This window comes from Hyperolius riggenbachi, chromosome 4 (genome assembly GCF_040937935.1).
Source record: "Hyperolius riggenbachi isolate aHypRig1 chromosome 4, aHypRig1.pri, whole genome shotgun sequence".
Lineage (NCBI taxonomy): Eukaryota > Metazoa > Chordata > Amphibia > Anura > Hyperoliidae > Hyperolius > Hyperolius riggenbachi.
Window position 1 is genome coordinate 226,390,420 of NC_090649.1, and position 24,184 is coordinate 226,414,603.

Below are 24,184 nucleotides of genomic sequence, written 5' to 3' on the forward strand. Positions count from 1 at the left end.
CATGGCGGTACAAAGCATGCTATCCGCACGCTTCTTGCCCTCATGCAAGGCCTGGGTTGTTGTGTCTCACAAAGCGTGGCCTTCTCCTCCTGCGCCTCCTCCTGTTCCATCACGTGTGCTGCTGCTGGGTTAGTCTTGCCGCGTGGTCCCTGTTTATTGAACCACTTATCTTTATTACATTTATGACTGCATGGCGGTACAAAGCATGCTATCCGCACGCTTCTTGCCCTCATGCAAGGCCTGGGTTGTTGTGTCTCACAAAGCGTGGCCTTCTCCTCCTGCGCCTCCTCCTGTTCCATCACGTGTGCTGCTGCTGGGTTAGCGTTACCGGTCCCTTTTCCTGGAACCTCTTATATGTATTACATTTATGACTGCATGCCGACAAAAAACATGTTACCTGTGCAAAGAAAACAGACATTTCCCGCATTTAAAAGACAGTTTTCCCTTTGAAACTTTAAAATCGATTTTCTCAAAAACTATAAGCTCTTTTTGCTAAATTTTTTTCCCTCTTGTACCCACTCCCAAGGTGCACATACCCTGTAAATTTGGGGTATGTAGCATGTAAGGAGGCTTTACAAACCACAAAAGTTCGGGTCCCCATTGACTTCCATTATGTTCGGAGTTCGGGTCGAACACCCGAACATCGCGGCCATGTTCGGCCTGTTCGGCCCGAACCCGAACATCTAGATGTTCGCCCAACACTACTCACGGTTTAGGGCCCCTAAAATGCCAGGGCAGTATAGGAACCCCACAAGTGACCCCATTTTAGAAAGAAGACACCCCAAGGTATTCCGTTAGGAGTATGGTGAGTTCATAGAAGATTTTATTTTTTGTCACAAGTTAGTGAAAAATGACACTTTGTGAAAAAGAACAATAAAAATCAATTTCCGCTAACTTTTGACAAAAAATAATATCTTCTATGAACTCGTCATACACCTAACAGAATACCTTGGGGTGTCTTTTTTTCTAAAATGGGGTCACTTGTGGGGTTCCTATACCGCCCTGGCATTTTACGGGCCCAAAACCGTGAGTAGTCTGGAAACCAAATTTCTCAAAATGACTGTTCAGGGGTATAAGCATCTGAAAATTTTGATGACAGGTGGTCTATGAGGGGGCGAATTTTGTGGAATCGGTCATAAGCAGGGTGGCCTTTTAGATGACAGGTTGTATTGGGCCTGATCTGATGGATATGAGTGCTAGGGGGTGACAGGAGGTGATTGATGGGTGTCTCAGGGGGTGGTTAGAGGGAAAAATAGATGCAATCAATGCACTGGGGAGGTGATCGGAAGGGGGTCTGAGGGGGATCTGAGGGTTTGGCCGAGTGATCAGGAGCCCACACGGGGCAAATTAGGGCCTGATCTGATGGGTAGGTGTGCTAGGGTGTGACAGGAGGTGATTGATGGGTGTCGCAAGGTGTGATTAGAGGGGGGAATAGATGCAAGCAATGCACTGGCGAGGTGATCAGGGCTGGGGTCTGAGGGCGTTCTGAGGGTATGGGCGGGTGATTGAGTGCCCTAGGGGCAGATAGGGGTCTAATCTGATGGGTAGCAGTGACAGGGGGTGATTGATGGGTAATTAGTGGGTGTTTGGAGGAGAGAACAGATGTAAACACTGCACTTGGGAGGTGATCTGATGTCGGATCTGCGGGCGATCTATTGGTGTGGGTGGGTGATCAGATTGCCCGCAAGGGGCAGGTTAGGGGCTAATTGATGGGTGGCAGTGACAGGGGGTGATTGATGGGTGATTGACAGGTGATTGACAGGTGATCAGTGGGTTATTACAGGGAAGGACAGATGTAAATAATGCCCTGGCGAATTGATAAGGGGGGGTCTGAGGGCAATCTGAGCGTGTAGGCGGGTAATTGGGTGCCCGCAAGGGGCAGATTAGGGTCTGATCTGATGGGTAACAGTGACAGGTGGTGATAGGGGGTGATTGATGGGTGATTGGTGGGTAATTAGTGGGTGTTTAGAGGAGAGAATAGATGTAAACACTGCGCTTGGGTGGTGATCTGATGTCGGATCTGCGGGCGATCTATTGGTGTGGGTGGGTGATCAGATTGCCCGCAAGGGGCAGGTTAGGGGCTGATTGACGGGTGGCAGTGACAGGGGGTGATTGATGGGTGGCAGTGACAGGGGGTGATTAATGGGTGATTGACAGGTGATCAGTGGGTTATTACAGGGAAGGACAGATGTAAACAATGTCCTGGCGAATTGATAAGGGGGGGTCTGAGGGCAATCTGAGCGTGTAGGCGGGTGATTGGGTGCCCGCAAGGAGCAGATTAGGGTCTGATCTGATGGGTAACAGTGACAGGTGGTGATAGGGCGTGATTGATGGGTGATTGATGGGTAATTAGTGGGTGTTTAGAGGAGAGAATAGAAGTAAACACTGCGTTTGGGTGGTGATCTGATGTTGGATCTGCGGGCGATCTATTGGTGTGGGTGGGTGATCAGATTGCCCGCAAGGGGCAGGTTAGGGGCTGATTGATGGGTGGCAGTGACAGGGGGTGATTGATGGGTGATTGACAGGTGATTGACAGGTGATCAGGGGGGATAGATGCATACAGTACACAGGGGGGGGGGGTCTGGGGAGAATCTGAGGGGTGGAGGGTGATCAGGAGGGGGCAGGGGGGGGGATAAAAAAAATAGTGTTGACAGATAGTGACAGGGAGTGATTGATGGGTGATTAGGGGGGTGATTGGGTGCAAACAGGGGTCTGGGGGGTGGGCAGGGGGGGTCTGAGGGGTGCTGTGGGCGATCTGGAGCAGGGGGGGGGAGAAATCAGTGTGCTTGGGTGCGACATAGGGTGGCTGCAGCCTGCAGCCTGCCCTGGTGGTCCCTCGGACACTGGGACCACCAGGGCAGGAGGCAGCCTGTATAATACACTTTGTAAACATTACAAAGTGTATTATACACTTTGTATGCGGCGATCGTCGGGTTAACATCCCGCCGGCGCTTCCGTATGGCCGGCGGGATGTTGCGGCGGATGAGCGGAGACAGGCGCCGGCGGAGGATCGCGTCACGGATGACGCGATCGCTCCGCCCATGCCCCTACAAGGACCGCTGCCTTTGGGCATGAGCTGGTCCTTGCGGGGTCCGCTTCCCGGCCGCCTCTGTGCGTTAGGCGGTCGAGAAGTAGTTAAATGTGTGTAATATAAACATAAATCTGTGTTTTATGAATACTAATGTTAGCAATAATAAATAATCATAATGTACCTTTGGTCCTGGAGCACCAGTAAGTCCAACATGACCCTATAAGTAAGAATAAAAAAAAAAATACCGTTACCCTTTAATCGTATTTTTAGCTTTTTCAGTAAACTATTATTTTATGGAGGGTGTCAACAGTTTCCTTTAGCAGTTTTGGGTGAACTCCGCTAAACTGAATTAATACATTTTCATTAGAAAAACCAGTACTCAAACATTCTATAGTATTTTTTTTTCACTGTACTAGAAGGGTATTAAAGCATAGCTTGTTGTAATAAACAAAGCTACCCATGTTACCCTTATCTCCCACTCATACCAGAATTAAAACTGACATTTATAAAAATGCCCATTCCTTACTTTTTGAAGCTTTGAATTTATGATCATTGTCATCATGACTTGTGGCCATGCTTATCCCTTAGCTACAGAGTCACACTCTAACATGACCAATACTATGCTCTGCAGATCTTTCCACTGACCTTCCCAGCTTCCCTAATAAGAGATCAGCATGTTTTAATACAATTTTGAAAAAAGGGTTTTACTTTTAAAACGTTTTATTATTATTTTCAATGAAAAACAAGGAAAGACGTGGTACAGGGGATTTTCATCATATCCAAATACATATCAGTACATATATTCATGCTATTTAAAACATAATAAGCCAAATCTCCTGGGGGTAGCATAGGGGAGGATACAGCCTGGAAGTTATAGTTGTCGCCAAGGCGACTGAGTCACACATAGACACCAATTGGATGCTGGCAGCAACGAGGCAACAGGTACCAGCATCCTACCTTGTCCAATCTTTTTGCCAAGAAACACATTTCTACTTTAAAAAAGGGTTTTAATATGTTACTATGGAATCCAAAGTCCAGTTAAGGGCTATTCACACCTATTTGAATTTGCATGCATTTTGCATTTTTGCAAATTCGCATTTGTCGCACATTTCAATGGCAATGCATTTTCCCATGTTTTTCTGCTTTTTCCTGTGTTTTAAAATCTCACAGCAGGTCTGTCTTTTTTCATGTGCAATGCGCAATTTGCAATTAATGAAAGTCAACAGCAATGCAGAAAATTTATTTTTTGTGCAAAAAAATGCATGCAATTTTGATGTTAATTAGATATGTTTTCATGTAAATTAATGTTATTGGTATGCAATGAAAAAAAATCACAATCCAAAAATTTGCATACAAAGGTTCACACATAAATGCAACAACGCACACGAAAGTTAATAAATACTAGCAAAATCACTAACGCAGATTCATGCATGTGGGAAATTACACGCAGAATTCTCAAAGATAAGTGTGATTAGCCTCTGAGTGATATGCTACAGTATATGGGACTATGCCAATCAGGCTGCATTAGTTATGTCTGAGGGGAAAGTAAAGAAGAAAAAAAGAAAATCCAGAATGCATTGCAACTTCCTTTGTGCGGCAGATGTAACAAATAAGAGCCAGAGAAACTTGAAAATGAGCTTTTATGGAGAAAGTTATACTTTAAAGAAACTTATAAAAAAAAAGCTTTCGAGCATCAAGGATCCTAGTATCTAGGATTCTAGCATCAGTATCCTAGAATTTTAAGGTCAGCTAGCCCCAGAGCTTTTGGTGGTGTGTGTGTGTGTGCAGGGGGGATAGTTACCACAAAATCTACATCTTAAAGAAACTCACAGCAGCTCCAGGTGGACCAATAAATCCAGGTCTGCCAGGCATTCCAGCTTCTCCTTTTGTGCCGGGTATCCCCTGTTTTATAAGAAAATAATATAAAAAAATAGTGAATAATAAATGCAAAACATTCATATAAAGAATTCAGAATGACAAGAAATATGGAAATTAGAATACAAAATATTACTAGGGTATTCCGTATTTACTGCAATGACTTGTATGATCAAAATATCTTGGCTGATGGGCATATGGAAAACTTTATTGAAAGGGTAACCTGTCTTGTATTGTTGCCATAATGGGGCATATTCATAATCTGATTTTTTTTTTTGTGGATTTACTGAATTAGGCCCATGGTTTTTATTGTCCATTAGTAGAGTTGGGCCGAACGGTTCGCCTGCGAACAGTTCCATGCGAACATCAGTGGTTTGCGTTCGCGTCCCGCAGGCGAACCTTTGCGGAAGTTCGGTTCGCCCCATAATGCACATGGAGGGTCAACTTTGACCCTCTACATCACAGTCAGCAGGCCCAGTGTAGCCAATTAGGCTACACTAGCCCCTGGAGCCCCACCCCCCCTTATATAAGGCAGGCAGCGGCGGCCATTACGGTCACTCGTGTGCTGCCTGCGTTAGTGAGAGTAGGGCGAGCTGCTGCAGACTGTCTCTCAGGGAAAGATTAGTTAGGCTTAACTTGTTCCTGTCTGGCTGCATACCTGTTCTGTGAACCCACCACTGCATACCTGTGCTGTGAACCCACCACTGCATACCTGTGCTGTGAACCCACCACTGCATACCTGTGCTGTGAACCCACCACTGCATACCTGTGCTGTGAACCCACCACTGCATACCTGTGCTGTGAACCCACCACTGCATACCTGTTCAGTGAACCTGCCACTGCATACCTGTTCTGTTCAGTGGACCCGCCACTGTATACCTGTTCATTGAACCCACCACTGCATACCTGTGCTGTGAACCCACCACTGCATACCTGTTCTGTGAACCCACCTCTGCATACCTGTTTAGTGAACCCGCCACTGCACACCTGTTCTGTTCAGTGGACCCGCCACTGTATACCTGTTCAGTGAACCCGCCACTGCATACCTGTTCTGTTCAGTGGACCCGCCACTGTATACCTGTTCAGTGAACCCGCCACTGCATACCTGTTGTGTTCAGTGAACCTGCCACTGCATACCTGTTCTGTGAACCCGCCACTGTATACCTGTTCTGTTTAGTGAACCCGCCACTGTATACCTGTTCTGTTTAGTGAACCCGCCACTGCATACCTGTTCTGTTCAGTGGACCCGCCACTGTATACCTGTTCAGTGAACCCGCCACTGTATACCTGTTCTGTTTAGTGAACCCGCCACTGCATACCTGTTCTGTTCAGTGGACCCGCCACTGTATACCTGTTCAGTGAACCCGACACTGTATACCTGTTCTGTTTAGTGAACCCGCCACTGTATACCTGTTCTGTTTAGTGAACCCGCCACTGCATACCTGTTCTGTTCAGTGGACCCGCCACTGTATACCTGTTCAGTGAACCCGCCACTGCATACCTGTTGTGTTCAGTGAACCTGCCACTGCATACCTGTTCTGTGAACCCGCCACTGTATACCTGCCATTTATTTAGGAAAGGGTTCTTTACAGTAAGAGTGATTAAGATGTGGAATGCATTGCCACAGGAAGTCGTTATGGCAAACTCTATACCTGCATTTAAAGGGGGCTTAGATGCTTTCCTTGCGTTGAATGACATCCATGGCTACAATTACTAGGTAATGCCAATGATGTTGATCCAGGGATTTTATCTGATTGCCATCTGGAGTCGGGAAGGAATTTTTACCTTGTAAGGGTTTTTTCGCCTTCCTCTGGATCAACAGGGATATGTGAGGGAGCAGGCTGGAGTTGTACTTTGTACTGGTTGAACTCGATGGACGTATGTCTTTTTTCAACCAAAGTAACTATGTAACTATGTAACTATGTAACTGTTCTGTTTAGTGAACCCGCCACTGTATACCTGTTCTGTTTAGTGAACCCGCCACTGTATACCTGTTCTGTTTAGTGAACCCGCCACTGCATACCTGTTCTGTTCAGTGGACCCGCCACTGTATACCTGTTCAGTGAACCTGCCACTGCATACCTGTTGTGTTCAGTGAACCTGCCACTGCATACCTGTTCTGTGAACCCGCCACTGTATACCTGTTCTGTTTAGTGAACCCGCCACTGTATACCTGTTCTGTTTAGTTAACCCGCCACTGCATACCTGTTCTGTTCAGTGGACCTGCCACTGTATACCTGTTCAGTGAACCCGCCACTGCATACCTGTTGTGTTCAGTGAACCTGCCACTGCATACCTGTTCTGTGAACCCGCCACTGTATACCTGTTCTGTTTAGTGAACCCGCCACTGTATACCTGTTCTGTTTAGTGAACCCGCCACTGCATACCTGTTCTGTTCAGTGGACCCGCCACTGTATACCTGTTCAGTGAACCCGCCACTGTATACCTGTTCTGTTTAGTGAACCCGCCACTGTATACCTGTTCTGTTTAATGAACCCGCCACTGCATACCTGTTCTGTTCAGTGGACCCGCCACTGTATACCTGTTCAGTGAACCCGCCACTGCATACCTGTTGTGTTCAGTGAACCTGCCACTGCATACCTGTTCTGTGAACCCGCCACTGTATACCTGTTCTGTTTAGTGAACCCGCCACTGTATACCTGTTCTGTTTAGTGAACCCGCCACTGTATACCTGTTCTGTTTAGTGAACCCGCCACTGCATACCTGTTCTGTTCAGTGGACCCGCCACTGTATACCTGTTCAGTGAACCCGCCACTGCATACCTGTTGTGTTCAGTGAACCTGCCACTGCATACCTATTCTGTGAACCCGCCACTGTATACCTGTTCTGTTTAGTGAACCCGCCACTGTATACCTGTTCTGTTTAGTGAACCCGCCACTGCATACCTGTTCTGTTCAGTGGCCCCGCCACTGTATACCTGTTCAGTGAACCCGCCACTGCATACCTGTTGTGTTCAGTGAACCTGCCACTGCATACCTGTTCTGTGAACCCGCCACTGTATACCTGTTCTGTTTAGTGAACCCGCCACTGTATACCTGTTCTGTTTAGTGAACCCGCCACTGCATACCTGTTCTGTTCAGTGGACCCGCCACTGTATACCTGTTCAGTGAACCCGCCACTGCATACCTGTTGTGTTCAGTGAACCTGCCACTGCATACCTGTTCTGTGAACCCGCCACTGTATACCTGTTCTGTTTAGTGAACCCACCGCATCAGTGCGCATACCTGTGCAGTTAAGTGAACCCACCTACCTACGTGAGTGCACGCAGTGTGATATACCACTCCGTGCATACCCGATATGGACAAAACAGGTAGAGGAAGAGGTAGTGCCAGAGCCAGAGGAAGGCCACCCGGCAGGTCTGCGCGAGGTCGTGTAAATGTAATTTCGTGTGGACCTGGCCCACAGTACAGTGCTCGGAAGAAGGCACGTCCCATCACCTCCCAAGATTGTCAGGACGTGGTTGAGTATTTAGCGACACAGAACACCTCATCTTGCTCAGCCACCAGCGCTACTACTAGCACCACTTCCGCTGCATTTGACACTTCGCAAGAATTATTTAGTGTTGAAATCACTGATGCACAGCCATTGTTGTTACAGCCAGATGAATTTTCACCAGCTAATATGTCTGAGTTACGCGGCAACACTATGGATGTAACGTGTCAGGAGGATGAAGGACCTACTGATGGTGCAAGTTTGGATTTGTCTGAGGCAAGCGAAGCTGGGCAGGATGACTACGATGATGACGGTAATAGGGATCCTCTGTATGTTCCCAATAGAGGAGATGAAGAGGGGGACAGTTCAGAGGGGGAGTCAGAGAGTAGTAGGAGGAGAGAAGTTGCTGAAAGAAGCTGGGGCAGCTCTTCGTCAGAAACAGCTGGTGGCAGAGTCCGGCACCATGTATCGCCACCTATGTACAGCCAGCCAACTTGCCCTTCAGCATCAGCTGCTGAGGTCCCCATAGTGCCCACATCCCAGGGTGGCTCAGCGGTGTGGAAATTTTTTAATGTGTGTGCCTCAGATCGGACCAAAGCCATCTGTTCGCTCTGCCAACAAAAATTGAGCCGTGGAAAGGCCAACACTCACGTAGGGACAAGTGCCTTACGAAGGCACCTGGAGAAAAGGCACAAACAGCAATGGGATGGCCACCTGAGCAAAAGCAGCAGCAGCACACAAAAGCAAAGCCACCCTCCTTCTCCTCTTCCTCCTCCATCAGGTGCATTATCTGCTTCTGCCGCTTTCTCCCTTCCACCTTCACAGGCACCCTCCTCCACTCCGCCTCTGCCCTTGAGCAGTTCCTGCTCCTCGTCCCACAGCAGCAGTCAGGTGTCCGTGAAGGAAATGTTTGAGCGGAAGAAGCCAATTTCGGCCAGTCACCCCCTTGCCCGGCGTCTGACAGCTGGCGTGGCGGAACTGTTAGCTCGGCAGCTGTTACCATACCGGCTGGTGGACTCTGAGGCCTTCCGTAAATTTGTGGCCATCGGAACACCGCAGTGGAAGATGCCAGGCCGCACTTATTTTTCGAGAAAGGCCATACCCCAACTGCACCGTGAAGTTGAGAGGCAAGTGGTGTCATCTCTTGCGAAGAGCGTTGGGTCAAGGGTACACCTGACCACGGATGCCTGGTCTGCCAAGCACGGGCAGGGCCGCTACATTACCTACACAGCCCATTGGGTGAACCTGGTGGTGAACGATGGCAAGCAGGGCGCAGCGGACCAAATTGTGACACCTCCACGGCTTGCAGGCAGGCCTCCTGCCACCTCCTCTCCTCCTGCTACATGCTCTTCGCTGTCCTCCTCCTCCTTGGCTGAGTGGCAGTTCTCCTCTCCAGCTACACAGCCCCAGCTCCGCAGGGCCTATGCTGCATGCCAGGTACGACACTGTCACGCCATCTTAGACATGTCTTGTCTCAAAGCGGAGAGTCACACTGGAGCAGCTCTCCTGGCTGCTCTTAAGAAACAGGTGGATGAGTGGCTGACCCCGCACCACCTGGAGATAGGCAACGTGGTGTGCAACAACGGCAGCAATCTGCTTGCCGCTTTGCATATGGGGAAGCTGACACACATACCCTGCATGGCACATGTCATGAATCTAGTGGTTCAAAGATTTGTGGCAAAGTACCCTGGCTTAGCGAATGTCCTGAAGCAGGCCAGGAAGTTCTGTGGGCATTTGAGGCGGTCTTACACAGCCATGGCACGCTTTGCGGAAATTCAGCGCAAAAACAACATGCCGGTGAGACGCCTCATTTGCGATAGCCCGACTCGCTGGAACTCGACCCTGCTCATGTTCTCCCACCTGCTAGAACAGAAGAAAGCCGTGACCCACTACCTCTACAACTACAGTAGAATGAAACAGTCTGGGAAGATGGGGATGTTCTGGCCCGACAACTGGACACTGATGGAAAATGCATGCAGGCTCATGCGGCCGTTTGAGGAGGTGACCAACCTGGTGAGCCGCAGTGAGGGCACCATCAGCGACTTAATTCCCTACGCTTACTTCTTGGAGCGTGCTGTGCGTAGAGTGGCGGATGAAGCTGTGAATGAGCGTGACCAGGAACCGTTACGGCAGGAACAGGCATGGGACCAATTTTCATCAGACCCAGCTGTTTCCTCAACACCTGCGGCAGCACAGAGGGGGGAGGAGGAGGAAGAAGAGAAGTCGTGTGCAGAAGACGAGTCAGACTCAGAGGATGATGAGCAAGGTGTTCCTTTGGGGGAGGAGGAGGAGGAGGGGACAGCGGCAGGAGAACAACCTCAGCAGGCATCGCAAGGGGCTTGTGCTGCTCAACCTTCCCGTGGTATTGTTCGCGGCTGGGGGGAGGAGGTTGACTTACCTGACGTCACTGAGGAAGAGCAAGAGGAGATGGAGGGTACTGGATCCGACTTTGTGCAGATGTCGTCTTTTATGCTGTCCTGCCTGTTGAGGGACCCCCGTATAAAAAACCTCAAGGGGAATGAGCTGTACTGGGTGGCCACACTACTAGACCCTCGGTACAGGCACAAAGTGGCGGACCTGTTACCAACTCACCGGAAAGTGGAAAGGATGCAGCACATGCAGAACCAGCTGTCAACTATGCTTTACAATGCCTTTAAGGGTGATGTGACGGCACAACGCCAGCAAGGTACCACTGCCACTAATCCTCCTCCCATGTCCACGCAGTCAAAGACAGGACGCTCCAGCGATCTCATGATGATGTCGGACATGCGGACGTTCTTTAGTCCAACGCCTCGCCGTAGCCCTTCCGGATCCACCCTCCACCAACGCCTGGAACGGCAGGTAGCCGACTACCTGGCCTTAAGTGTGGATGTAGACACTGCTGTGAACAGCGATGAGGAACCCTTGAACTACTGGGTGCGCAGGCTTGACCTGTGGCCAGAGCTGTCCCAATTTGCCATCCAACTTCTCTCCTGCCCTGCCGCAAGCGTCCTGTCAGAAAGGACCTTCAGCGCAGCTGGAGGCATTGTCACAGAGAAGAGAAGTCGCCTAAGTCACAAAAGTGTTAAGTACCTCACCTTTATCAAAATGAATGAGGCATGGATCCCGGAGGGCTGCTGCCCGCCCCAAGACTAAGTCAGTCCCCGCACACACAGCATCTCTGCCTGCACGCCGTGTGACTGGCTGCCTGGCCTGCCCCAAGAAGACTAAGTCGCTCCCAGTCCCTCCACACAGCATGTCTGCCTGCAGGCCGCTTGACTACCTTCTCCGCCACCACCAACAGGGTCCGGGACTCCAGGCGGATTGCTGAATTTTTTAGGCCGCTGCTAGCAGCGGCCGCTGTAATAATTTTTCTGGTGCGTGTACATGACTGCCTAATTTTTCTGGCTGCACTGCGGGCAGCTGCAACAACAAAAGAAAAGGCATGTACATGCGCCCATTCCCCTTCGTGATCATTACCTTGCCGTGGTGAAGGGGCTTGCGTATCACAATGAAGCAATGACCGGCGCCTAGATGAGTGTCTCGGGGGGCACACCCACGATAATAAGGTCGTTGCCTCATTGTGGTCAGACCAAATTTGATCAGCTGGACAGTCACTGTTCTGTCATTCAGCTACATCAGCCAGGCGACCATATGGGCTGTAAAGCCACCAAAACCTGCACTCTCGCCATGGTGCGCACCTGTCCAGCACGGCCGTCACTACACAAACAGCTGTTTGCGCTGCGTTACACGGTGAGTTTGGTGTGTCAGTGTGAAGCAGTACTTTAATTACACTACCTGATTGATGTATACACATGCAAGATGTTTGAAAGCACTTTAGGCCTGTCATTTAGCATTCAATGTGATTTCTGCCCTTAAAACGCTGCTTTGCGTCAAATCCAGATTTTTCCCGGGGACTTTTGGCATGTATCCCACTCCGCCATGCCCCCCTCCAGGTGTTAAACCCCTTGAAACATCTTTTCCATCACTTTTGTGGCCAGCATAATTATTTTTTTTTTCAAAGTTCGCATCCCCATTGAAGTCTATTGCGGTTTGCGAACTTTAACGCGAACCGAACCTTCCGCAGAAGTTCGCGAACCAGGTTCGCGAACCTAAAATCGGAGGTTCGGCCCAACTCTATCCATTAGTTTGTTTTGTATTTAAGACACCACCTTCCCAAAATCCCTATCCCTTCTTGTAAGCTTTTGATGAGGTAATGCAATCTGACCGCTATGATTAAAAATAATTACAAAAGATGATATTAAGGCTAGGTTCACAGTGGTAAGTTGCATTGCAGAATAATTCTGCATGTCAACTAGAGTTGTCGCAAACCTCCGATTTTGGTTCGCGAACCTCGAACTCGAACACGTGAAAAAAGGGCGCGAACATGCAAACTTTCGAACTGCCATAGACTTCAATGGGCAGGCGAACCTTCAAAACTACAAACATTAATTGTGGCCACTAAAGTGATGGAAAAGATGTTTCAAGGGGTCTAACACCTATAGGGGGGCATGGCGGAGTGGGATACATGCCAAAAGTCCCAGGGAAAATCCGTATTTTACGCACAGCAGGGTTTAAGGGCAGAAATCACATTTTATTGCTAAATTGGAGGCCTAAAGTACTTTAAAACATCTTGCATGTGTATACATCAATCAGATAGTGTAATTAGTGTACTGCTTCACACTGACAGACTAAACTCACTGTTTAACGCACCGCAAACAGCTGTTTGTGTAGTGATGGCCATGCTGGACTGGTGCGCACCATGGCGAGAGTGCAGGCAATGGCGGTTTTCAAGCCCATATGGTCGGCTGAGGTAGCTGAATGACAGAACAAAAGTGACTGAGTGTCCAGCTGATCAAATTTGGTCTGTCCACAATGGAGCAACAACCTTATTATCTATCTTCTTGGGTCAGGTGTGCCCCCCAACCCTAACACACTCATTTAGCCGGTCATTACTTCATTGTGATACGCAAGCCCCTTCACCGCAGCAAGGTAAAGATCACGAAGGGGAATTGACACATGTACATGCCTTTTGTTTTGTTGTTGCAGCTGCAGTGAAGCCAGAAAAATTAGGCAGGCATGTACACGCACCAGAAAAATTATTATAGTGGCTGCTGCTAGCAGGAATCCACCTGGAGTCCTGGACCCTGTTGGTGGTGGCGGAGAAGGCAGTCGTACGGCGTACAGGCAGAGATGCTGTGTGTGGGGACTGACTTAGTCTTCGGGCAGGCAGTAGCCCTCCGGGATCCATGCCTCATTCATTTTGATAAAGGTGAGGTACTGAACACTTTTGTGACCTAGGCTACTTCTCTTCTCACTGACAATGCCTCCAGCTGCGCTGAAGGTCCTTTCTGACATGACGCTTGAGGCAGGGCAAGACAGAAGTTGCATGGAAAATTGTGACAGCTCTGGCCACAGGTCAAGACTGCGCACCCAGTAGTCCAGGGGTTCATCACTGCTCAGAGTGTCTACATCCGCACTTAAGGCCAGGTAGTCGGCTACCTGCCAGTCGAGGCGTTGGTGGATCCGGAATGGCTAAGGCGAGGCATTGGACTAAAGAATGTCTACATGTCTGACATCACCTTGAGATCGCTAAAGCGTCCTGTTCTTGCCTGTGTGGACATGGGAGGAGGAGGAAGATTACTGGCAGTGGCACCTTTATTCCATCACTCACCACGTTGCCAATCGCCAGTTGGTGCGGGGTCAGCCACTGATCCACCTGTTTGTTCAGAACAGCCAGGAGAGCTGCTCCAGTGTGACTCTGGGCTTTGAGGCAAGACATGTCCAAGATGGCGTGACACCGTCATACCTGGAATGCAGCATAGGTCCTGGGGAGCTGGGGGTGTCTAGTTGGGGAGGATGTAGCAGGAGGAGTAGGAGGAGAAGGAGAGGAGGTGGCAGCAGGCCTGCCTGCAAGCCGCGGAGGTGTCACAACTAGGTTTGCTACACAGCCATGAACTCCCTGCTTGCCAGCGGTCACCGGGCTGACCCAATGTGTCGTATAAATAATGTACCTGCCCTGACCATGCTTGGCAGACCAGGCATCCGTGGTCAGATGGACCCTTGACCCAACGCTGTGTGCCAGAGATGACACCACTAGCCTTTCTACATCATGGTACAATTTGGGTATCGCCTTTTGAGAAAAGTAATTGCGGCCTGGTATCTTCCACTGCGGTGTCCCAATCGCCATAAATTTTTGGAAGGCCTCAGAGTCCACCAAACGGTATGGTAACAGCTGGCAAGATAACAGTTCCACCAAGCCAGCTGTCAGACGCCGGGCAAGGGGGTGACTGGCAGAAATTGGCTTCTTCCACTCAAAGATTTCCCTCATGGACACCTGGCTGCTGTTGTGAGCAGAGGAACAGGAAGCGCTAAAGGTGAGAGGCAGAGTGGAAGAAGGTGGCTGTGATTGTGAAGGTGCAAGGGAGAAAGCGGCTGAAGATGATGCACCTGATGGAGGAAGCAGAGAAGGAGGGTGGCTTTGCCTTTGTTTGCTGCCTTTCCTCAGGTGGTCTTCCCATTGCCATTTGTGGTTTTTCACCATGTGCTTTCGTAAGCCAGTTGTCCCTACTCAGGTCTTGGTCTTTCCATGACTCAATCTTTGATCGCAGATAGTACAGAAGGCATTGCTCTCATCTGAGGCAGACACACAAAAAAAACTCCACACCGCTGAGCCCTGGAATGGCACTTTGGTGGTGGTGTCAGCAGCTGACCTTGAAGAGCATATTGGCTGGCTGTCCATAGGTGGCGATATATGGTGCCGGACACTGCCATGAGCTGTTTCTGATGACGCACTTCCCCTGCTTCTTTCAGCAACTCGTATCCTCCTACTCCTCTCTGAACCCCCTCTGAACTGTCCCCCTGGTCATCTTGTCTATTAGGATCCCATGTGGCATCCATGGCAGTATCATCATCATCATCATAATCATCCTCCAAAGCTTCGCTTGTATCAGACACCTCCAAAACTGCACCAACAACTGGTACTTCATCATCCTCACACCTTAGGTCCATACTGGCGCCTAACTCAGACATATGAGGTGGTGGTGTAACATGCTTAGCGCCGTCATCTTGTAACAAGAATGGCTGTGAATCAGTTAATTCCTCACCAAATAACACCTGCTAAGTGTCAAATGGGCCAGATGTGGTGCTAGTAGTAGCAGTGGTGGCTGCGGAGGAAGATATGCTGCTGGTACAACAATGTGCGGTTACACAGGTGCAGTGAACAGGTTGCAATGACTGCTGGTACAACAATGTGCTGCTACACAGGTGCAGTGAACAGATTGCAGTGACTGCTGGTACAACAATGTGCAGTTACACAGGTGCAGTGAAAAGGTTGCAGTGACTGCTGGTATATAATACAATGTGCGGTCAGTCACAGGTGCAGTTACAGGTATGCACGGTCTGGTATTACACAATACAATGTGCAGCTGTCACACACACAGGTGCAGTGAACAGTTATGCAGTGACTGGTATTATATAACACTGCATGCTGTCACGCAGGTGCAGTGAACATGACCAGTTATGCACGGTCGGACTGGTATTACAAATGTTCAGCTGTCACACACAGGTGCAGTGAACAGTTATGCAGTGACTGGTATTATATAACACTGCATGCTGTCACGCAGGTGCAGTGAACATGAACAGGTATGCACGGTCGGACTGGTATTACAAATGTGCAGCTGTCGCACACAGGTGCAGTGAACAGTTATGCAGTGACTGGTATTATATAACACTGCATGCTGTCACGCAGGTGCAGTGAACATGAACAGGTATGCACGGTCGGACTAGTATTACAAATGTGCAGCTGTCGCACACAGGTGCAGTGAACAGTTATGCAGTGACTGGTATTATATAACACTGCGTGCTGTCACGCAGGTGCAGTGAACATGAACAGATATGCACGGTCAGACTGGTATTATAAATGTGCAGCTGTCACACACAGGTGCAGTTAAAAGGTAGGCACTGAATGTGCTGGGCCTTGCACAGTATAGCAATTAGCAAGGGCCAGCTGTGACACACAGGGCTGTATAATGCAATGTCAGTGGCACACAAAAAAAAAAAAAAACTTCACAAGAACATTAGCTCTGAAAAGACCTCTTTTTGTGGTGCTTTTCAACAACAAATATCAGCTAGGACCAAGCTACAAGAGCCTAACTAAGCTTTCCCTATCTCTGCAGCAGGTTCCTCTCCCTTCTCTGACTACTGCAGCAACATCGAGTGAGATAATGGTCGACGCAGCTGCCTTATATAAGGGGGGGGGGGGGCTCCAGGAGGGAATGCAGCCTGATTGGCTGTCATGTGTCTGCTGACTGCGATGTAGAGGGTCAAAGTTTAGCCCAATGATGTAGTATTGGGGCGGGTCGAACTCGCCATAAAGTTCACATTTCGACGAACGTTTGCGCGAATATGTTCGTGGCCGAATCGTTCGGGACAACTTTAATGACAACTCTATACCCATGACATTCTATGGGCCTGTTCACAGTAAAGTGTTGTAACTGATTGCGCTATTCTAACTCGCTGCATGCAGCCTTTGCATTAAAGTCTATGTCCAGTCTCCATTGCAGTTCATACACATTTTAACACATTATAACGCATGTGTTATGCAACTGACCACAGCAGATTCAATCACTCTGAATAATAGAAATTGATGCCCCAACATGGTTGCCCATACATATTTTTATCTATTGATCATTTATGTGTAGTGTATGGTAGGAATAAATGTGTCTCTGATTAGATTTTAATCAAAGAGGGATTTATATTTTTGTCACTTGACCATCTATAAGTGTATAGCTGCCTTTAACCACTTGAGGACTGCAGGGCTAAACCCCCCTGACCAGTCCATTTTTAGCTAAATTGGCCACAGCAGCTTTAAGGCCAAGCTGCAGGGCCGCACAACTCAGCACACAAGTGATTCCCCCCCCCCCTTTTCTCCCCACCAACAGAGCTCTCTGTTGGTGGGGTCTGATCGCTCCCCCCATGTTTATTTTTTTAAAATAAATATTATTGTTTGTCGTTTTTGTTTAAAAACCCCTGTTTCTTTAAGACCCTTCCCTCCCTCCCTCCCCACAGCCAGCCAATTATGGCGATCGGCTGTCATAGGCTTCTGCCTATGAGAGCCGATCGCTCTCTTGTCCCCCATGGGGACAGCCGTGTCACACGGCTGTCCCCAGTGCAGCGCTGCTGCTCATCGCAGCGCTGCACGTAGTAAATAGACGGCGTGATCGCCGTCTAACAGTCTCCCGAGCGGCAACAGCCGCTCGGAGACTGAAGGCGGGGCAGAGCTCCGCCCTCCGAGCATGAGATGTGCGCGCACCATGCGCGCGATCTCATGCAAAACAGAGCCCCAGGACTTTACGCCAATTGGCGTTAGGCGGTCCTGGGGCTGCCGCCGCGGCCACGCCTACTGGCGTGACGCGGGCGGCAGAAGGTTAAAATAATGGAAATTCTTATTTCTCAAGAAATTAGATTTGTTTGTTTCAAGACCAGGGCATAGTGAGTTAGATTATTATTTACTAGAAGTAGAGAATATTATGTACAGGATTGTTGTGCAATTTATTTGGCTTGGAAGGACAAACTGGATATTTACAAATATAGCACAATCAAAAAAGGGTATAAATTCATGACAAAAAAATATGGTTTAGGCCAGGAACATCATGGTTTTGTAAATGCAACAATTAGTATTAAACTCACAGGTCTTCCTGGGGGACCCTCAGAACCTCGCTTTCCAATTAATCCTTTTTCACCCTTGAAATTAATTTAAATATACACATGAGCATTGCATAAACCAGTTCATAAAACATTTAACAATTAAAACTAAATATAAAAGCTGATATTAGAACACTTTTCATTCATTTAAAAACTTGGAAACTTAAGCATTGGAAAGATTTACATTCTTTCTGTGATATATTACCATAGCCATTTTCAAACAGACATTACTGTTATACTTATTCATTAAAGAGACACTGAAGCGAAAAAAAAAGTTATGATATAATGGTGAATTGGTTGTGTAGTACAGCTAAGAAATAAAGCATTAGGAGCAGAGACTAATATTTGTTTCCAGTACAGGAAGAGTTAAAGAGACTCTGTAACAAAAATTGCATCCTGTTTTTTATCATCCTACAAGTTCCAAAAGCTATTCTAATGTGTTCTGGCTTACTGCAGCACGTTCTACTATCACCATCTCTGTAATAAATCAACTTATCTCTCTCTTGTCAGACTTGTCAGCCTGTGTCTGGAAGGCTGCCAAGTTCTTCAGTGTTGTGGTTCTGTGATGCATCCCCCCCCTCCAGGCCCCTCTCTGCACACTGCCTGTGTATTATTTAGATTAGGGCAGCTTCTCTCTTCTCTCTTATCTTTTACAAGCTGGATAAATCCTCCTCTGAGCTGGCTGGGCTTTCACATACTGAGGAATTACATACAGGCAGAGCTGTCTGCACTCTGCAGGAAGAAACAGCCTGACACTTCAGTGGAAGATAGCTGCAGGGGGAAAGAAACACACAAATGATCTCTTGAGATTCAAAAGGAAGGGTGTATACAGCCTGCTTGTGTATGAATGTATTTTCTATGTGTGGACATACTGTACATCAACCTACTTCCTGTTTTGGTGGCCATTTTGTTTGTTTATAAACAAACTTTTTAAAACTGTTTTTAACCACTTTTAATGCGGCGAGGAGCGGCAAAATTGTGACAGAGGGTAATAGGAGATGTCCCCTAACGCACTGGTATGTTTACTTTTGTGCGATTTTACCAATACAGATTCTCTTTAAGAAACTCCAGTTGTTATCTATGCAAATAGCCAATGAGCTCTGCGACTTTGAAAGTCCTGGAGAGCTCTGACTTCTGATTAGGTTATCTCAACTGTATTGTGTTTTTCTTTTGCAGAAAACAGTTCAGTGACAGGTCAAAAGTTAGTAGTGTGTAAACTGCAAGTATTAGAGAATGATGCAATGTTATAAAAAAAAAAAGCTATATAACTGAAAATAAAAATATGAGAATATTTTATTGCTACTAATGTTCTAGTAATTATCCGTACTACACAACCAATTCATTATATCATAATTTTTTTGCCGCTTCAGTGTCTCTTTAAAGAGAAAAGCCATGGTTACCTTACATTTTATCATCAGCAATACAATTATATGGACACCAATGTGAATTGTTTTTCTTTACTGTTAATTTCTTATTAATATATACCGGTAAGTTTTGCAGAACACAGGTTTATGAAGAAAAGGTAGTACACAACTGCAAAAATCTGAGAAGTCCCCCTGACCAGCCCATAGTAGTCAGTATAGATTCAGAATGTATCCCTTTGTCAAAATTTCTGGATGAGATTGTATAGTCATTACAATATACAAACTTGATTTCTATTTTTGAAAAAAAATACAAACATGTTTTTGGAAGTGTAAGGAGGATTGGGATAGTCACGTGAGGTTGATCTGCTGATTACTATGGATGCCAAAAGCATCTTTGATTTACTACAGATGATGGCAAACTGTCTTCCCATCCAATTCAGTGCCCACATTTAGGTTTAGCACTTGACCATTTAAGATGCTCACTGAAGACTACCCAGTTAAATCTTAATAAACTATTTGGCCCACAACATAGACTGTGTTTCATATTTGGCCCATTACGTTATTGAGTTTGACACACCCTGTCTGGTACAACAAATTCAGTTATACATGGGTGATGTTTCCTCCACTGGTGCAATAGTCAAGTTTTTTCCGGGAACACTACAACCATAATGCCCTGATATTAGTTTAACAGTGTACATTCTACTATCTATTATCTGTAGCTTTTTAAAATACTAGGGTGATTTGGAAAAGGGAACTTTAAGGACAGACTTGCATGTGAAGAAGACATTCTGGAATACACTTGTTTTCTCCCTGTATATATGTGGGATAAAATTCCTGCAAGTTAATATATAACAATAAATAGGTTTGCAACTAATCAGGATTCAGGACCAGTGAAAGCCAAGACTAAAATGGGTGAAAAATAAATTTGAGTAACCTAGCAGTATATTCACTCAACAGTAAATAACTATAAAAAGGGCAAACCAGAGGCCCAGAGCACATGAATGTTACCAGCATTACTCAAACATCTCAACTTATGTTACGCAATTTGTATGATGTGCTTTACACAAATGGAGTAATACAAGTTATTTATTAAACAACGCACACTTTGTGTATATATACACATTACTCAAAATCTGTAATGTACGTGACATACCGTAGTTAGCATATGCCCTGTAAAACTTCAGCCTGGTTGTGTGCACATGTATATTTTATCGCTGTTAGTGCAAAGAACTAATAAGAAAGTTAGATCACAAATTAAAACAGACATGGGCAATTAACTTTTTATCCTGAGTGTTCTCCTAAGAGATAATTTTTAATTACCTTTTAAAATAACTTTCAGCATATTGCAATTGAAAAGGTACTAAACATTAGTTGAAAAGTACTATCAAAATTATTTTGAGTATTTTCTTGATTGCTAGTAGTTTACAATACATTTTTTTACAAGGTGTGAAAATATCACCTAGGAGAAAACTCAGGAGAAAAAGTTGATGGCATATAGGTTCTGGATAGAAAAATCAAGAGAGTAAAAGGAGAAGGAGATCTGGACCAGTAAGAGGCAAGTCTAAAACAGCTGAAAAGCAGAGGCTGGAGAGGTTTCAGCCTCTGGTCCATTTGTTGTAAGGGTCCATTCTGCTCTCACCACCTGGGCCCACCCTCCTCCAGTGATAGACCTCCTCCATCCCTTTCCTCTCTCTCTCTGCAAATAGCAGTGGCACACAGTCTCTGGCGATTCCAGCCCCTGTCAATCAATTGCCACACAACTAGTCCTGGTGCCCACTCTCTCTCTGTGTCATAATAAGGCACATTGTTATCAAAGAGATGACAGGCTCGGTAGCAGCTTTTGTGTTACTGTTGCTAGGCAACAGCAGGAAACAGTGCTGGGAGTGGCGCTGGCTTCCTGCAGCGTTGCCTGGGTCTAGGAGCAGTGGCCCCAAGTTGCTTGAGTGGAGTGGCAGGCCGAGACATTGTTGGACCAGGGAACTGGAAGCCTGGCACTGCAGTGAAGCTTCAGCACCAGAGGCAGAGAAAGCTGTCTATGAGTCCCCCCCCCCCTCCATGGTTTTCAAGGTGATTAGGTTTGACTGCTGGGGTTGAAAGCAGCAGAGGGGGCCAGGCACACACCAAGGGACCTGGCAAACTGCAAGGAGCTGGAGGAAGCCCCAGGTAAGTATAAATCCTCTCTCAGTGCTTTTTCCACTGTCCCTGTCCCTACAGAGTTATGCTACAGAGTAGCAAAAGAGCTAATTTTACAGAGTAGCGGTACTATTGTGCTTTTCCTGCCAATACAAAGAACTCCACCACCGTTACCGTGTTGTCCCCAGGGGACACAAATTTCAGGTGCCCTTGGTGCCCAAATTAACATGGGCATCTATGGGGTTGCCCAAATGCTTGGTGGTAAGTCACTTGGGGGGGGGGGGGGGTAAACTTGGAATCTCTGCTTCTGATGCTGGAGTACCTTGTCCCGGCCCTGCATACAGTAATCAGGGGTAGAAAACCAGGCACGGTACTTATGTGCACTGATCTGGGATTTAAACAACAGTTTAAGTTTAACAACAGTTTAAGATCCCTATAGGTCAGATGCCTCACTATTTTAAGTACATTGGGTTATAAAGCATATATTTTTCAGTCTATACTGTGAAAATATTTTACCTTATGTCCCAAAACTCCATGGCGTCCTTCACGGCCCTGAGGGCCTTGATATGCCTATATCATAATAGAACACAAAATATATTATATGCACATCACTGACAGAAAGTTAGATTGTCACTATAAAGTTATATACTGTAGAGTATCACACATATTTATTATAATATTCATAATCTTTCATTTATGAAAAATTGTAAGTGATTGATGAAGATTGTAAAAATTAAGTTAAAAGCATACTGCACAAGGATGAATATTCTTTGGCAACTAGTGATACAAGATTGTAATCTTTTATTCTACTCATTCAAAATCTTTTATTTTAGGTACATTCTCACAATTTTTGTTGGTAACAAAATTTCACTTATGTCTGTCAACTACCTAAAAGTAAACTAATGAATGCCTATTTTTAACAGTTAAATAAAATACTGAAATTCGCTATATTCAGATATAAAATCCCTTTGTTATGAATATGGCTAGGTCATGAAAAGTACAGTCATTAATTTCTTACATCAACTCCATCATCACCATCACGTCCAAACAAACCAGGGTCACCAATCACGCCCTAGAAATTTAAACAAAATTTATTTAGAGCACATTGATGAAAGGGAAATTTATCACCAACAAGGGGAGATATCCACTCTAAAATTATAATCAGAAACTGAAAGAAGCGAGGTTATTAACTACTTTGTATTTTGTTTCTTAAGTTTTCTAAGTGCAAAAGTGCTCTTACAAATATTTCCGCTTATAAATGTATAAAAGCTCCAAAATTACAAAATTTACTCCAAAGTCATTTTCCTTATAGACATTATGGTTTTACAGAAAAAAAAAACAATTCTCAAATATTTGCCACTGATATGAAAACATTTTTAAGAATATTTCCATTTTTGTAAACAATCAATACTTTTTCACAGAAATGTATGAAAATATTACAACAAAGAAAAGTGGGCATGTATACTTATGAAACCCCCAAAAAATCACAGCACAAGACCTGGCTAATTTATAACAACATTATTAGATTAGGACTTTTTTTTTTATTCATGGACATAATTTTCTTCCAGATTCAGACAAAAGGGTATGGGTATATTTATAAGAAAATCAAATATAAGAACCATAGATTACACTTTACCTGTGGACCCTGTGATCCTTTTGCACCCCTTGGGCCTGTTATGCCCTACAAAGCCAAGACATTCTTTGTTACTCGTATAAATAGATAGATAGATAGATAGATAGATAGATAGATAGATAGATAGATAGATAGATAGATAGGTTACACATGTATACTTACAGGTTCTCCTTTACTTCCTTCCCATCCAGGTTCTCCCGGATCACCTATAATTCCCTAAAAGAGATGTTATTTGCACAACATTAATGCATTTATGATCCTTTTTGGCTCCTTAAAATGTACTGTTGGTATAACAATACCTTGAATCCTTGTCTGCCTGGTCGTCCTTCAGATCCTGGAAAGCCATCATCACCCTAAAATAAAATAAAATTAAATTAAAATAAAAATGTTGTGTTCAGAACTTATTTTATTTGCCATTTCATCCTTTACAGTACTTACAATTCCTATAGTAGATCACTTATTTATTAATCTGACAAATGACTATCAGTTTTTCTTAAGCAATTTAAAACAGGTATAAAACATTACTGTATTATGGTTTTCCTTTGAGGGGAGATTGTAGTAATGTTTTTGAGGTTTTGCTGTTTAATTTATTTACTTAATTAGACTTACTACTAAAACGTTTTTGTTTTTAATATGTATTTAACTTTGTAACAAAGAAACTGTGGAAGAATTATATTGAACTTGGCCCGGGGCAGCTGATAAAGTCCACGTCCGCTGAGAATCTAGGGTGTGTACAGGAGCTCCCTATTGTTGCCTAAAAATATGAAATGCTGGATCTTTAACAAAGTCCAGTGCTGGAGTGCATTTTTCCCTGCCAGAATCTGCTCCACTGTGTGCTGCAAGTCATCATTCCTGCTTCCTCCATAATGACATACATGTCACTAGCCTCTAGACTGGTGACATGTCTGTAGAGAAGAAAGCCAAACTGCCGCCCAAGGGTTCATGGTCTGATTCCTACGGACAGCAGCAGTTGGAAGCGTGTAGGTAGCATGTTCCTAACAAATATCTATA

The 24,184-nt window shown here is 45.9% G+C and overlaps 1 protein-coding gene across 1 annotated transcript in view; it reads right to left on the minus strand.

The window, feature by feature from the left end:
• Positions 1-23,215, minus strand: part of LOC137504762 (collagen alpha-2(I) chain-like) — a 43,014-nt gene extending 19,799 nt beyond the window's left edge. Inside the window, exons 1-6 of the mRNA XM_068233347.1 lie at positions 23,177-23,215; positions 22,559-22,612; positions 22,057-22,110; positions 18,029-18,082; positions 4,862-4,933; positions 3,213-3,248 (exon numbers count right to left, since the gene is read on the minus strand). Coding sequence (XP_068089448.1) covers positions 3,213-3,248; positions 4,862-4,903 — 78 coding nt within the window. The 5' untranslated portion in view covers positions 4,904-4,933; positions 18,029-18,082; positions 22,057-22,110; positions 22,559-22,612; positions 23,177-23,215. The remainder of the gene's footprint in view (positions 1-3,212; positions 3,249-4,861; positions 4,934-18,028; positions 18,083-22,056; positions 22,111-22,558; positions 22,613-23,176) is intronic.
• Between the last annotated feature and the right edge of the window lie 969 nt (positions 23,216-24,184).